The sequence below is a fragment of the Schistocerca nitens genome, chromosome 2, assembly GCF_023898315.1.
Source record: "Schistocerca nitens isolate TAMUIC-IGC-003100 chromosome 2, iqSchNite1.1, whole genome shotgun sequence".
Lineage (NCBI taxonomy): Eukaryota > Metazoa > Arthropoda > Insecta > Orthoptera > Acrididae > Schistocerca > Schistocerca nitens.
Window position 1 is genome coordinate 285425527 of NC_064615.1, and position 16081 is coordinate 285441607.

A 16081-nucleotide genomic window follows, 5' to 3' on the forward strand; every position below is an offset into this window, starting at 1 on the left:
GCTATAAAAATTTTTGACAAATTACCAGATGAAATAAAATGTATGACAGACAATAGCAATAGCTTCAAAAACAAACTGAAATCATATCTCCTTGACAACTCCTTCTATGCCATCGATGAATTCTTTAATAGGAATAAATAAATCGTTCCTTAAACTTACATGACAATCTTTTATGCTACACACACAAATAGATTAATAAAGTTTACGCGAGCATCTTTTGTTTGATTTGTTTTGCTTTACAACAATGTATTTGAATTTTCTCATGCAACTAGCAATTTTGTTGGATGTTTCAGGAATCATTTTAGTTAATAACTGTGGGCATACAACAGCAATGAATTTGATGTCCTCTTTACTTCTGACAGTCACCAGAAATCAATGTAGCTAACAGCCTCTCCACATAACTTAACACCTCTCTCATAACTATTCTTTTACAGTAACGATGGTTTGATGTTCAGCAGCTTCGAAATGCACGATTCATCCATTCATGGATGAATACGAAAAATCATTGGATTCTGTCACCCTCACTGTAAGCAGACTGTTGTTATGAAGTGTTGCAGTCTTCATCCTAAAGCCTTTGACACTTTCCACTGCTGGCAGACACTTGTGTATGCACTGTGTTTTATTATTGTAAATGGCACCTTTTCTTTGCACGTTCAGTTTTATTCCCACAGTATTATTCTGCAGTTGTGGATCAAAGTAAAATTCTTTGTTACAATATCAGTTATCACCAGTCAAAATTACAAAAATTTAACTGGAAACTAAAACAATGAAAAATTCCAAATTCTCATGTTTTACGTGGATTTCCCGGGTCATATACACCCTGTAGTACACGATATATCTTTTCAGTATTCCTCTCAATACATTGGAAATTTCATCACGTAAAAATGTGTGTAGACCACGTCCTAATTTTTGGTTTACACCAATCACTTTCTGACTTCAAAGGTATTGACTCAATATAAACTTGAAAAATAACAATCATTTATTCATAATGTAAACACTTTCAAATGCTAAGACTTCAATGGGAGACAGAACAGTGTATTTTGTATAAAATGGTGAGGATTTAGAATATATAGTGGATGGATGGATAATACGTTACTTTTGAATAAGACTCGCATATTCTAATATTAATCATTAAAATATTCATCATACAAAATTTAACATTGAAAGATTCTTTACTTTATGAAGCTTTTTATGTAAAATTGTTCTGCTACGGTACTGGTTTGCATGAATAATTTTTACAAGTTATTCTTCACTGTGAATAATACAAAATATTAAGTATAACCAGACAGTAAGTACCATACACGACAAGAGATACATAAATAATCACATGTATGAGCACAGAGGAAGGAGTGCTGTTCTGTTTAGTTATCAGCTGGTTCATACAAGTTGTTAAAAGCAGCATGATTGTAAATTAATTGGAATGAATAAATGAAGAAAGTTTAGCAGTATATTAGTGTTGGATCTTTATATTTCAAAAAGTTACCCTGCAAGTTTTGTTTACAAAAGCAGTATTATCCAAAAAGGCAATGAAATCAGGACACCTACAGCAAATCAACATGAACAATAAACTAATTAGAAAAGTTATGTTTCCTTCTCTGTGATTAGCAAAACTCATTTTTGTTGTTGAGGAAAATGCTATCTATAAATATAACTTTTCACTAAATTTTTACAGTAGAGTAGGAACATTGTAGATGCTATTTCCTATTTGCAAGGTGTTCTTAAATCCAATCACAAAGCTGGTCTGATATTCCACATGTTTGCACTTTGTTCACTAAGTGACAGCATGGAACTGTATCAGAGGCATTGTGCAAGACAAAGTACACGGCAAAGACCTGGACGCCACTATTGACTGCCATTAGGGTCTTGTGAGCAAACAGAGTTCACTATGTTTCTCATGATCATTGCTTGTGAAATCCCTGTTGAATCTCGAAGAGGAGATTTTCAGTCAGATAATCTAGCACAAGACATGTTCCAGAATTCTACGAAGGACTGATATCGAGCGATATACGGATTTAGTTGTCTGCAGTAATAACTGGGACATCACTGTATGATACGATTTCAATATTTACTTCACCTCTGATAGTCCTGATCAAGGACATCTAGAGTTACTGATGCCCCACTTTAGTCTGTAAACACAGTAACATTCCAATTAAGAAAGAAGAACAATGAAAACAGTGATCAGCAATATCTCTACATCCAACTGTCTATGAATCATACGTGAAACTCACAGTAAACAGTCTGATCACAATGGTCAAATGACAGCAGTAACAGATACCCATTAATCTCTGTTGTCTGAAAAGTTTTATTGACTCAGTTATACTATGCAGAGTTAGTTAACGGGACAAATACTCAGAAGAAGTTTGCCAAGGCTGCATAGTAGCTGGGAAATTTAATTCTTCTTAAAGTAATTCCTAGAACACTGTGAATCAAGTTTATCTTCACAACAGATCAGGGACAGTTACAGTGCAAGCCCATAGTAAGGGTGGCAACACCTGGTTCAGAAGTTTGTTGCACAAGGAGGAGAGAGTTATTTAGAACAAAGGACCAGCTGTAATCATGAGCCAAAAGCAACACAACAAAATTCTTCACCATGTCATTGAAATAGCAAAAAAGTACATAAAAAATTTCAAAATCTGAGAACAAGGCAAAGGCAATTTGGAATACCAATCAAACATGCTAAAGTACACAATATTCAGCTCCCTGATGACAGTGTCTCTGAAACCTTTGCACTAATATTCTCCACCTGAGAACTGAACCAGTTGATAGCTGTTTTCAGCTCATCATCTTCGAACTGTTGTCCACCAATCTATTGTTTAAGGTAATAGTTGTGGCAGCAATGTTGGAATTTTAGATGCATTGAACATGAGAAACAACAGGAGCAAGAACATCTAAAGTTTTTGGTCCATTTGTTGTCCTGATTTCACTGGATGAATACTGGGCCTGCCACATCACTCTTCATTATGTACATCTGCATCACAACTTTAAAAGCCGTGACAACACTGTCGAACTTTCCTTCACTCATTCCTGTAAGCCCACAAATTAGATGTAACTCATGATGAATCTGACGAGCTCCAGATCCTTTCACATGCAACCATCTAGTTACAGCAAACACTTTCCAACTGGCAGAAACAATGATTTTTGAACTAACTGTTAGCTTTCACTCAGATTCAAATGACTACTGAATCAAAATAGACTTCTGTGGCTTTCTAGACAATCAGCAGACTGTGCTGTACTCATGCTACTTTGTTCTCAGCTTTCAACATTTAAATACACAACAAATGACTTACTTTTTGGAAAAAAATCTCTTTAGAGACCTTGGAATTCCAGGATGAACAGTGACATTCACAACCACAATGCTAGAAGCAAAAGTAATTACCATGTCTAGAGTTCACAGCTAAATTTGTTTACTGGCGCAGAAGTCCAAACATGTTGCCAGACAGGAAATAGGGAAACCTTAAATATCAACAAACAAAGTAAAAGATTAAAATAGTTTCTCAGTTTCATTCATGATACAGCTGCAGACCTCAATCTCCATCAACAAGCTCCATATGGATTCTCAGTTTATCAGCATATTTAGAATTCCAGCTAGCATTTATGTTCACATTAGACGCGGTTTAACTTTTATAGAGTTGCATAAATGCTTTGTTTAAAGCTTTAGATAGAAAAATCAGCTGAGAAGCAGCAATGGATTTTTTTCCAAAGAAGCTGCTTGCCTATAGTAGTGAGACTTTTACACTGTTGCCCTTCCCATCTAAGTGACCACAGGTGGAAAGACAGCGTAGGAAAGTAATATGTTATTTGCAAAAATAATTTGATTTCTATACATAAGTTATTTATTTGTAACTCATACTTAATAGCTGCATATTTCTTTAGGGTTCATTTTGATGGCGGTATTCTTCACAACAGAAGATCGGCCACTGACAGGCAAGAGCAACAAGCACCACACTCAAGAAGACACCGCCTTTCAGAGCTGCAGACTACGTTTGTGGAATTAAAAAACTTACGTGATACAATGTTCTCCACAACCCTTGTACCACATCTTTATACAGCAATTTCTGTTTTATTGAAATCTGTACAACAAAAATTGAGGACATATGGACATTATGTAATAGAACATTTTAACTAGGAATAAATATTACTGCTGAGAACTTCATTATTTCAAGTTTACATAGTTCACACTACAATAAAGATTTTATTCCCTGAAAACTAAACAACATAGTAAGTAAATATGCCATAGTTGCTGTTCTGAATATTTAGTTATTTCTGTATTTTCATTAAAGCTGGTATATAAGGAACTGAGATAACACTGGTTTGGACTACTATGAACTTTCACGTCAATTTTAACAATAATACTTTTTCATGTCCAAGATTCATCCAAGACTGGAAATAACATGCAGTCCACAAATATCTTCATTAATGAGAAAACATTTACGCACTCAGAGCTAATAGTTATGAAGAATGTGTGTTTCACGACCTAGTGAAACTTCAAAAATTGATCACTATTCCATATACAGTTGTTTTCTTTCTTATACACCTTTGGACACAAATAGCTAATAAACTTATCAGTCATAGCATCACACTAATAATACACATATCATGATTCATTACACACATAATTTATAATCTAGAAAAAGTAATTCCCATAGTTAACAATAAAAGTAAGCAGCAACAGTTATAATTAGTTATTAGAAAACTTTATGTAAGTAGCCCACAATGGTTTCTACTCTCTATGTATACTTTGACTTATTCCAAGTCTCTGGAGATGATGAAATTTAAAGAACATGTTCTTAATTTCATAGATATATATGTCCTACAGTGTATGTTTCTTTATTGTCTCTCACCCTACCTCCATAAACATTTTTTTTGTCTTTCTCTTTACCATATTTCCTACACTTATTCCCCCCCACCCCCCCCCCCTCTACTCATTTTCGTCATTCCCACTCATCTGAATTTCCTAGACCTTCTCCTTAGCTTTTCAAATTACATCAAATTCCAATAATTCTTTTTTCCATTTCATACTGTCCAGTAAGTCTCTTGACCAGATCCCTACTTTCCCTGTATTCTTCACACTTAACCTCTCTTCCTCAATCCCTTCCTTCTCTTCCACAAAAATAAGTAGTTCCCGATTCCAAAAGATAGAAATTTGGGGTCTTTCTATGCATTTCATCTGTAACTGCTTGGCAAGTTGTTTTCTCTACCCATGTATTAAAAAGAACAAACTTTTCTTCTGTGTTAGGTGAATAAAACTTCAAATGATCCTATCTGCACCAGGATAATCTAAAGCCTAGGAGCAAATAACAACTACGGCCAACAGACAGATGGACCACTCAGCTGTTGAACATGCCATCCAACATGATGTGCCTCACTTTAATGACTGCTTCACTGCCCATGCCATCTGGATTCTCCCCAGCAACATCAGCTTTTCTGAATTGCACAGGTGGGAACTCTCCCTGCTATGCATCCTCTCTGTTCCTGCGTATCCCCTTCCCAGTTCCCACTCTAGTACACACATGACTTCCTACGTCACCAATGCACCTACATGTTCTTTTCTTCTTCTTTGCTCCCCCCCCCCCCCCCCCTCCTGCCGCACACAGTCTCCCAATGCTGCATGTAGAAGCCCTACTCTGTCCCTACCATATCTCAGCACACTCCCATAGGCAACACTATTCCTCCCCTCCCCACACCTCTTTCTAACATCTCCCACACCCCACTCAGCCCAACTACATTGCTGCACACGTCAGAAGAAGTCACAGTCAGGTCTTAGCACCCACAGACAGGGGTCTTGGGTGTGTCAGTTTTTTACTTCTGAAGAAAGACTTTGAAAGCTGAAACATTCTTCTAGCATACTTTTTCATTCTGCTGTCTGCAACTTAATGCCTCCTCTATGTGGTGAGTGGCATCTATCCTTTCCATACTGTCTTCACCTACAGTCAGGTGGATCACATGAATTAAATTTTCTTCTTCATAAGAAACAGCTAAAGTGCAGAAAAATAATTAAAGTATTTCACATCCAATGTAAATACAAACCTCCTGGGGAGACCAGTGGCTGATCTTCATCACTGTCTTCATCTTGTGACTCATTCACTTGCAAAGCCTAAAACAACAATACTTTTTGTAAGTAATAAATGGCAGAAGTAATTCAGTCTACACAACAGTATATAAAAATTGTACTTCAATGTCTGTCCACATGTTCACATTGTAATGTATTTAGCCTTCTAGGAATTGGACTATATCATAATGCCAGAGGACTGAGCCGATCTCTCAAAAATGTTTCTTCCATTTTCCAAGTTCACCCACTCAAGTTATAAGAAATTATATAACAAACCACTGCTCAAAATTCTAAACTAAAATTCAGGTCAGTGTGAGTAAGACTGAGCATATTACACACACACACACACACACACACACACACACACACACACACAAATGTCCATTACCCTGACATCATAGAACTATCCTCAAAGATATTAAAACCTTTTGAATTTGCCTATGTGCCACCTATCATTCAGTAAAAATGCACTTACAGTGTCAGTGGATTAGTAGTTGTGTACTGCTGTTGGTAACAGTTCACACATTCAATGATGGGAAGCCAACACAAGTTAGATGTGGATGACAATGAGTTTCTCATTTGTAACTTCCTTTGCTTTGTAAATGGGTCATTTTTTCTCGTAATAAAACTCATTAATACAATTTGTTTGAATTTTTGTCTAGCGATCCAAGAAAGCAGATATCCAAGACACCCCGTATTCCACGACGAGGCAGGATTTAACACACAAGTTCCCCAATCATACTGTAATCATCGGCGGAGACTTTAACCATTCAGTCAATAAATTGATAAAATAACAGTTTTGTTAGTGGTGAGTGAGCGAAGGCATCCTGTGCAACATTACTAATGCCTTCTCTGAAAATTACATAGGACATATAGTTTGGAACCCCACTCATGATGGAAATATATTGGACCTAATGACAACAAATATCTGATCTCTGAGGATGTCCACATTGAAAATGTTATCAATAACCATGATGTGATTGTGGCAACAATGATTACCAAAGTGAAACAACAACTAAAACAAGCGAAAAGAGACATATGTTCAGTGAACTAGATAAAAAAAATCAGTAGTGTCATATCTCAATGAGGAACTTTAAACTTTCAGCACATGATAAGAGCATGAAGGGGAACCAGGCTCAAGTTTAAAAGAATACTTGAGCATGCATCAGATAGGTATATACCAGTAGAACAGTTCATAATAGGAAGGGACCTCCATGGTACACACTCAAGGTAAAGAAACTTGTAAAGATATGGAAATTACTGCACAACAGGTGTAAAACAAAGCGTAGGGCTATAGATAGATAGATAGATAGATGCTGAATGAAACATGTTTGGTTGTCCAGAGAGCAATGCACGATGGCTTCAATGACTATGACAGCAGAATATTGTCAAATGATCTTTCACAAAAACCAAATAATTTCTGGTGGTATGTAGAGGCTGTTAGTGGCATCAACATTAGTGTCCAGGCCTTAGCGAATGAGACAGGAACTGAAACTGAGGAAGCCAAGCAAAAACTGAAATGCTCAACTCAGTTTTCAAATGTTCCTTTGCAAAGTAAAACCCAGGAAAACAGCCCTAATTTAATCCTCATGCCACTGAAAAGATGAGTGAAATGAGTATTAGTATAAGTGGTGTTGAGGAACCACTGAAATCATTAAAACTGAACATAGATTCTATAGTGAATTTTCAGCTGAGTTAGCCCCTCCTCTGAATACAATCTATCGCAGATCCCTTTAACAAAAACCAGTGCCCAGATCTTGGAAAAAGATCGTGTCACACCTGTCAACAAGAATGGTAGTACAAGTCATCCACAAAACTACCAATATCCTTGACATTAATTTGTTGTAGACTCTTAGAACATATTCTGAGCTCAAACAATGAGGTGCCTCTAACAGAACGACCTCCTCCATGCCAACCAGGATGGATTCTGAAAACGTCAATCATATGAAACCCAACTTCCATTTTCCTCACATGACACACTAAAAGTTATGGAACAAGGCAGCCAGGGCGACACAGTATTTCTTGACTCCAGAAAAGTTTTCGACTCAGTACCACACCAATTCTTATTGTCAAAAGTACGAACATTGGGGTATCTGATATTTGTGACAGGATTGAGGATTTTTTAGGTAGGGAGGATGCAGGATGTTATCTTGGAGAGACATCATCAGATGTAGAGGCACAGGTGCCGGCTCCATGGGGCCTGAGCCCCCTCAAAACTTCGTTTGGTGGGGCAGAGACCCCACCAATAACTTAAGAAAATTATTAGTTATATTATGGTTCATAAAATCACAAAATTATGTTGGAATTTTTTTTATTTTCCTTGTTTGACGATAGTTACCTTTTAAAATACATTCAGTAATGAGTCAAAACAAATAAATATTACGGTAGTAAGCAGGTTAACTGAAAATGAGCGGTGTGAATCATGATAGTGTTACGGTGCTGCGGGTACACTTAGAATTTGTTCCGGTGCACGAACCTTTGGGTGGTAAAGTCTGGCACTGGCAGGCCAGCGCTGTGGCCGTGGCGACATCAAAAGGACTGGAGCAGAAGCGCCTGGAACCATCCGCCTCGCGTCACCTTGATACTTCGAGACATTACGACGACGCGGCTATATAAAGCCCACCCTGCTGTTGCAGTCATGCAGTGTGGATGGTTTCATTCAGTGTACGCTGCTGATACGTTTAGTGTTTCGACTTTACTGTCTAATGGACTATTTTATATGACTATATTTTATTCGTTTACTTTAGTCTCTTAGTGTATTGTGAATTAAGTTTGCAATGGATAAATCTGTTACCAAAGAGCGTACTTGGAAGCTGATGATACTGCAAGTTAACCTCCAACAATTATTGTATCATCAATTGCATCGTTGTCTTCAGGTGAGAACCGTTCACAGACGAAACCTGCACAATCCGTTACGGGAAGATCATTTCAGAAGCCTTGGTTGATCAAATATATGTGGCTAGAATATGAAGCATCTACCGAAACAGTTTTTTTGCAAAACCTGCAAAGAGGCAGATGCCAAAAATTTATTACAATTTTCTTCAAAAAAAAACACGATGCATTTACTTCCCTTGTATTTTCTAACTGGAAGAAGGCATTGGAAAAATTCCTTCTTAATGAAAATACATTTACGCATAAAGAAGGTGTTCTGAAACTAAATTCTATCACTAACCGAAGTGTGGCCTCCCAATTGAATGAACAGTTAGATAGTGATATGAAGAAAGGCAGTTTAGCTCTTGAGACAATTTTTAGTACCGTGCAATTTCTTTGCCAATAAGGACTAGCAATTAGAGGGCACGAAGATGTAAACTCAAATTTTTTTTTCAATTGTTTGAACTCCGAAAGAATGACATACCTGAGTTTAAAGATTGGTTAGGGTGTTCTGGGTATAAGTGGACGTCCCACGATATTCAAAACAAGATCATTGATATACTAGGAAAGTTTGTTGAGAAAGGTATTGGCTTCAATGAAGAAGACTGAACATTTTTCTATTACAGTTGATGAAACAAGTGACTCTTCAATTCATGAGCAAGTGTCATTTTGTATTTGTACTGTCGATGATTCCCTAATCATCAACGAAGACTTTATTGGCTTATCGAGACCCCCAACACTGAATCACAAACTTTGTTTAGTATTTTAAAAGACATTTTTGCTCGTCTCTATTTGTCAATGGATAACTTGAGAGGGCAGTGCTATGATGGTGCCTCAAATATGAGAGGTACGTTCAAAGGACTAAAAAAGTTAGTTTTGGATATATAACCAAAAGCACGTTTCATGGACTGCACTGCTCAGTTTAGACTTGGCAGTTGTAGACAGTCTCCGCCATCTTACATCTATGATGGATATTATGGCTTTAGCCAATGACTTAATAAACATAGTAAGGAAATCCAACAAAAGGATGGGACTTTTCAGAAGCCTATGCTGTGAGAGCACCAACGACCAAGCTGGTCTATGACCCCTCTGCACAACTCAATGGACTATGTGAGCTTCTAGTATCTTGAGAATATTGAACAACTTTGAAGAACTTCTAGCGTTTTTTGAAACATTTTCTGCAGAGGACAAAACAGAGGCAGGTTACAAATGTGCAGGCTACCTTGAGTCAATGTTACAATTCAAGACTTATTTTTACTTCTTTATCGCCATGCAATGTACCCAGTAAAGGATGTCAATGAAAAAACTCAATGCCCTCATCTAAGTGTTGTTGATCTGGAAAAAATATATGAGGGGTTGATTTGTATATTGAGTGGAAGGCGTGATAGTTTTGAACACTTTTGGGAATTGTGTTTAAAAGAAAAACCTTCACAAGTTGATGATCCTTCGCTACCTCGGAATCTAAGTATACCAAAGAAGTATGAAAACAACAAAGCTAGCTCACCGCACACTTTCAAAACCCCAAAGGAATACTACAAATTGATTTACATTGAAGTTTGTGCTATGGTGCAATCTTGCAATACCGAACGGTTTGCTTTAACTGGACTCACACAGGTCATTGAAGTTGAACAAGACTGCTTCCTTTTAGTAAACAGAGGTGAAACAAATTTGGAAAAATCAACTGAGTTTTTCAAAAATGACCTAGACAGACTTTAATATGTTAGCCGATATCGCTAATGCTTCCCCCATGAACCATGGACCTTGCCGTTGGTGGGTAGGCTTGCGTGCCTCAGCGATACAGATGGCCGTACCGTAGGTGCAACCACAACGGAGGGGTATCTGTTGAGAGGCCAGACAAACACGTGGTTCCTGAAGAGGGGCAGCAGCCTTTTCAGTAGTTGCAGGGGCAACAGTCTGGATGATTGACTGATCTGGCCCTGTAACATTAACCAAAACGGCCTTGCTGTGCTGGTACTGCGAACGGCTGAAAGCAAGGGGAAATTACAGCCGTAATTTTTCCCGAGGACATGCAGCTTTATTGCATGATTAAATGATGATGGCGTCCTCTTGGGTAAAATATTCCGGAGGTAAAATAGTCCCCCATTCGGATCTCCGGACGGGGACTACTCAAGAGGACGTCGTTATCAGGAGAAAGAAAACTGGCATTCTACGGATCGGAGCGTGGAATGTCAGATCCCTTAATCGGGCAGGTAGGTTAGAAAATTTAAAAAGGGAAATGGATAGGTTAAAGTTAGATATAGTGGGAATTAGTGAAGTTCGGTGGCAGGAGGAACAAGACTTTTGGTCAGGTGAACACAGGATTATAAATACAAAATCAAATAGGGGTAATGCAGGAGTAGGTTTACTAATGAATAAAAAAATAGGAGTGCGGGTTAGCTACTACAAACAGCATAGTGAACGCATTATTGTGGCCAAGATAGACACAAAGCCCATGCCTACTACAGTAGTACAAGTTTATATGCCAACTAGCTCTGCAGATGATGAAGAAATTGATGAAATGTATGACGAGATAAAAGAAATTATTCAGGTAGTGAAGGGAGACGAAAATTTAATAGTCATGGGTGACTGGAATTCGTCAGTAGGAAAAGGGAGAGAAGGAAACATAGTAGGTGAATATGGATTGGGGGGAAGAAATGAAAGAGGAAGCCGCCTTGTAGAATTTTGCACAGAGCATAACTTAATCATAGCTAACACTTGGTTCAAGAATCATAAAAGAAGGTTGTATACCTGGAAGAATCCTGGAGATAATAAAAGGTATCAGATAGATTATATAATGGTAAGACAGAGATTTAGGAACCAGGTTTTAAATTGTAAGACATTTCCAGGGGCAGATGTGGATTCTGACCACAATCTATTGGTTATGAACTGTAGATTAAAACTGAAGAAACTGCAAAAAGGTGGGAATTTAAGGAGATGGGACCTGGATAAACTGAAAGAACCAGAGATTGTAGAGAGTTTCAGGGAGAGCATAAGAGAACAATTGACAGGAATGGGGGAAAGAAATACAGTAGAAGAAGAATGGGTAGCTCTGAGGGATGAAGTAGTGAAGGCAGCAGAGGATCAAGTAGGTAAAAAGACGAGGGCTAATAGAAATCCTTGGGTAACAGAAGAAATATTGAATTTAATTGATGAAAGGAGAAAATATAAAAATGCAGTAAATGAAGCAGGCAAAAAGGAATACAAACGTCTCAAAAATGAGATCGACAGGAAGTGCAAAATGGCTAAGCAGGGATGGCTAGAGGACAAATGTAAGGATGTAGAGGCTTGTCTCACTAGGGGTAAGATAGATATTGCCTACAGGAAAATTAAAGAGGCCTTTGGAGAGAAGAGAACCACTTGTATGAATATCAAGAGCTCAGATAGCAACCCAGTTCTAAGCAAAGAAGGGAAGGCAGAAAGGTGGAAGGAGTATATAGAGGGTTTATACAAGGGTGATGTACTTGAGGACAATATTATGGAAATGGAAGAGGATGTAGATGAAGATGAAATGGGAGATAAGATACTGCGTGAAGAGTTTGACAGAGCACTGAAAGACCTGAGTCGAAACAAGGCCCCGGGAGTAGACAACATTCCATTAGAACTACTGATGGCCTTGGGAGAGCCAGTCATGACAAAACTCTACCATCTGGTGAGCAAGATGTATGAGACAGGCGAAATACCCACAGACTTCAAGAAGAATATAATAATTCCAATCCCAAAGAAAGCAGGTGTTGACAGATGTGAAAATTACCGAACTATCAGTTTAATAAGTCACAGCTGCAAAATACTAACGCAAATTCTTTACAGACGAATGGAAAAACTGGTAGAAGCGGACCTCGGGGAAGATCAGTTTGGATTCCATAGAAATGTTGGAACACGTGAGGCAATACTAACCTTACGACTTATCTTAGAAGAAAGATTAAGAGAAGGCAAACCTACGTTTCTAGCATTTGTAGACTTAGAGAAAGCTTTTGACAATGTTGACTGGAACACTCTCTTTCAAATTCTGAAGGTGGCAGGGGTAAAATACAAGGAGCGAAAGGCTATTTACAATTTGTACAGAAACCAGATGGCAGTTATAAGAGTCGAGGGGCATGAAAGGGAAGCAGTGGTTGGGAAAGGAGTGAGACTGGGTTGTAGCCTCTCCCCGATGTTATTCAATCTGTATATTGAGCAAGCAGTAAAGGAAACAAAAGACAAATTCGGAGTAGGTATTAAAATTCATGGAGAAGAAGTAAAAACTTTGAGGTTCGCCGATGACATTGTAATTCTGTCAGAGACAGCAAAGGACTTGGAAGAGCAGTTGAACGGAATGGACAGTGTCTTGAAAGGAGGATTTATATTTACAAAAGCAAAACAAGGATAATGGAATGTAGTCAAATTAAATCGGGTGATGCTGAGGGGATTAGATTAGGAAATGAGACACTTAAAGTAGTAAAGGAGTTTTGCTATTTAGGGAGCAAAATAACTGATGATGGTCGAAGTAGAGAGGATATAAAATGTAGACTGGCAATGGCAAGGAAATAGTTTCTGAAGAAGAGAAATTTGTTAACATCGAGTATAGATTTAAGAGCCAGGAATTCGTTTCTGAAAGTATGTTTATGGAGTGTAGCCATCTATGGAAGTGAAACGTGGACGATAAATAGTTTGGACAGAAGAGAATAGAAGCTTTCGAAATGTGGTGTGACAGAAGAATGCTGAAGATTAGATGGGTAGATCACATAACTAATGAGGAGGTATTGAAGAGAATTGGGGAGAAGAGGAGTTTGTGGCACAACTTGACTAGAAGAAGGGATCGGTTGGTAGGTCATGTTCTGAGGCATCAAGGGATCACCAATTTAGCATTGGAGGGCAGCGTGGAGGGTAAAAATCGTAGACGGAGACCAAGAGATGCATACACTAAGCAGATTCAGAAGGATGTAGGTTGCAGTAGGTACTGGGAGATGAAGAAGCTTGCACAGGATAGAGTAGCATGGAGAGCTGCATCAAACCAGTCTCAGGACTGAAGACCACAACCACAACAACATCGCTAATAAAAAACAACTGGTCTTAAAAAACATGCGCTACTTAAGAAAGTACATTACACAAGAGCCTGCAGTTGGAGAAATGTTATCTGAAGTAGTGAAGTGCTTTAGCCTCCTCCAAGAAATTCCAATCACGACAGCAACAGCAGAACAGTCATTTAGCGCCCTTAGGCGTCTGAAGTCATACCTCCGATCAACAATGGGACAGAAGCGGTTTAACAACTTGGCTGTTCTTCATGCCCACTGAGATGTTTTGGATGAATTAGATATCCAACCAGTCATCAACGACTTCGTATTCAGTAATCCAGTCAGACGGTCGACATTTGCACCTTTCTGAAGACACTCTAGCCCTAAGAACGGCATTTAGAGCAACATTAAAAATCTTTATAAAAATAGAGAAATAAATACACACATAATGTTAAATTTTCAGTTTTGAAATATTACTATGTTACTATAGTACTGTATTAGTTATTTTCAAATACTTAACTATTTTTTAGGTTTAAGACCCAATTAAAACCTGCTATTTACAAACTTTTTGACTGAAAGTATAAGGCATACTGTATTACAAGGTGTACAACTGTGCTTCCGCCGTTTGCTGATAGGTGATGACAACGGTAAGTAGCGGTCAAAAGAAACATATCGCAGATGTCAGGCAGTTAGCTCGGACCTCGGACAACTTAACCTCATTCAAACATTAGTCTATTTGTGTCTGCGTCATAAAGTTGTTGTTGATCGAAAATGTCAGTTTACGGGCATAATTCTCGTCATTTGCGGCGGGTGTTACTGTTTTGTATCAATATGAAGAAAACAGTGGCTGAGTCTCATCGAATGCTCTGAAGTATGTATGATAATGATGCTATTAGTGAAAGAACGTGTTGTGAGTGGTTTCAACGCTTCAAGAACGGTGATTTTAACATCTTAGACTGGCTTAGTGGTGGAAGAGAGAAAGGTTTTGAAGATGTAGAATCAGAGACATTGCTGAGTGAAGACTCAAGTCAAACTCACGAATAATTGGCATGGTTAGTGAGAGTGACACAGCAAGCCATTTCAAAACGTCTCAGGCTATGGGCATGATTCAGAAAGAAGGAACTTGGGTCCCATGTGAGCTGAAACCAACAGACATTGAACGGTGTTTGTGAGCAGTTACTTCAGAGGCAAAAATGGAAGGGATTTCTGCATCGCATTGTGACCAGGGATGAAAAATGGGTTCATTATGATACCCGTAAATGCAAAAAATCATGGAGATATCCCGGACATGCTTCCACGTCAACAGCCGAACTCAATATTCACGGCTCCAAGATCATGCTCTGCATTTGGTAGGACCAGCTCGGCGTCGTGTACTACAAGGTGTTAAAACCAAGTAAAACAATCACAAGTGCTAGTTATCAAATGCAAAAAAATGGCTCTGAGCACTATGGGACTTAACATCTATGGTCATCAGTCCCCTAGAACTTAGAACTACTTAAACCTAACTAACCTAAGGACATCACACAACACCCAGCCATCACGAGGCAGAGAAAATCCCTGACCCTGCCGGGAATCGAACCCGGGAACCCGGGCGTGGGAAGCGAGAACGCTACCGCACGACCACGAGATGCGGGCAATCAAATGCAATTAATGTGTTTGAGCAGAGCATTAAAAGCCAAACAGCCGCAGTACAGCAAGATGCACGATAAAGTGATTTTGCAGCATGACAATGCTTGACCCCATGTTGCAAAAAGAGGTCAAAATATACTTGGAAACATTAAAATGGGAAGTCCCACCCCACCTGCTGTATTCTTCAGACATTGCTCCTTCTGACTATCACCTGTTTAAGATCAATGGAGCATGGCCTAACAGACCAACACTTCCGATCTCATGAAGAAGTCACAAATTGGATTGATTTGTGGATCGCTTCAAAAGATGAACAATTTTTTTGACTCGGGATTTGTACACTGCCCGAAAGATGGGAGGAAGTAGTGGCCAGTGATGGAAAATACTTTGAATGATACATGTGTAACCAATTTGTTTCATTAAAGCCTCAAATGTTGGGGAAAAAACAGCAGAAGCAAAGTTGTACAACCTCTAACTTTATTAACTGTATTAAAGCAGTAACTCTGAGATATTGTTTTTATTTAATGAACCCTGAGCCTTATTC

At 38.4% G+C, this 16081-nt stretch overlaps 1 protein-coding gene across 1 annotated transcript in view; it reads right to left on the bottom strand.

Annotated features, from left to right (window-relative positions):
* Nucleotides 1–16081, bottom strand: part of LOC126236035 (transmembrane protein 104 homolog) — a 94257-nt gene that overhangs the window by 47009 nt on the left and 31167 nt on the right. Inside the window, exon 4 of the mRNA XM_049945067.1 lies at nt 6028–6094. Within this exon, the coding sequence (XP_049801024.1) occupies nt 6028–6094 (67 nt within the window). The remainder of the gene's footprint in view (nt 1–6027; nt 6095–16081) is intronic.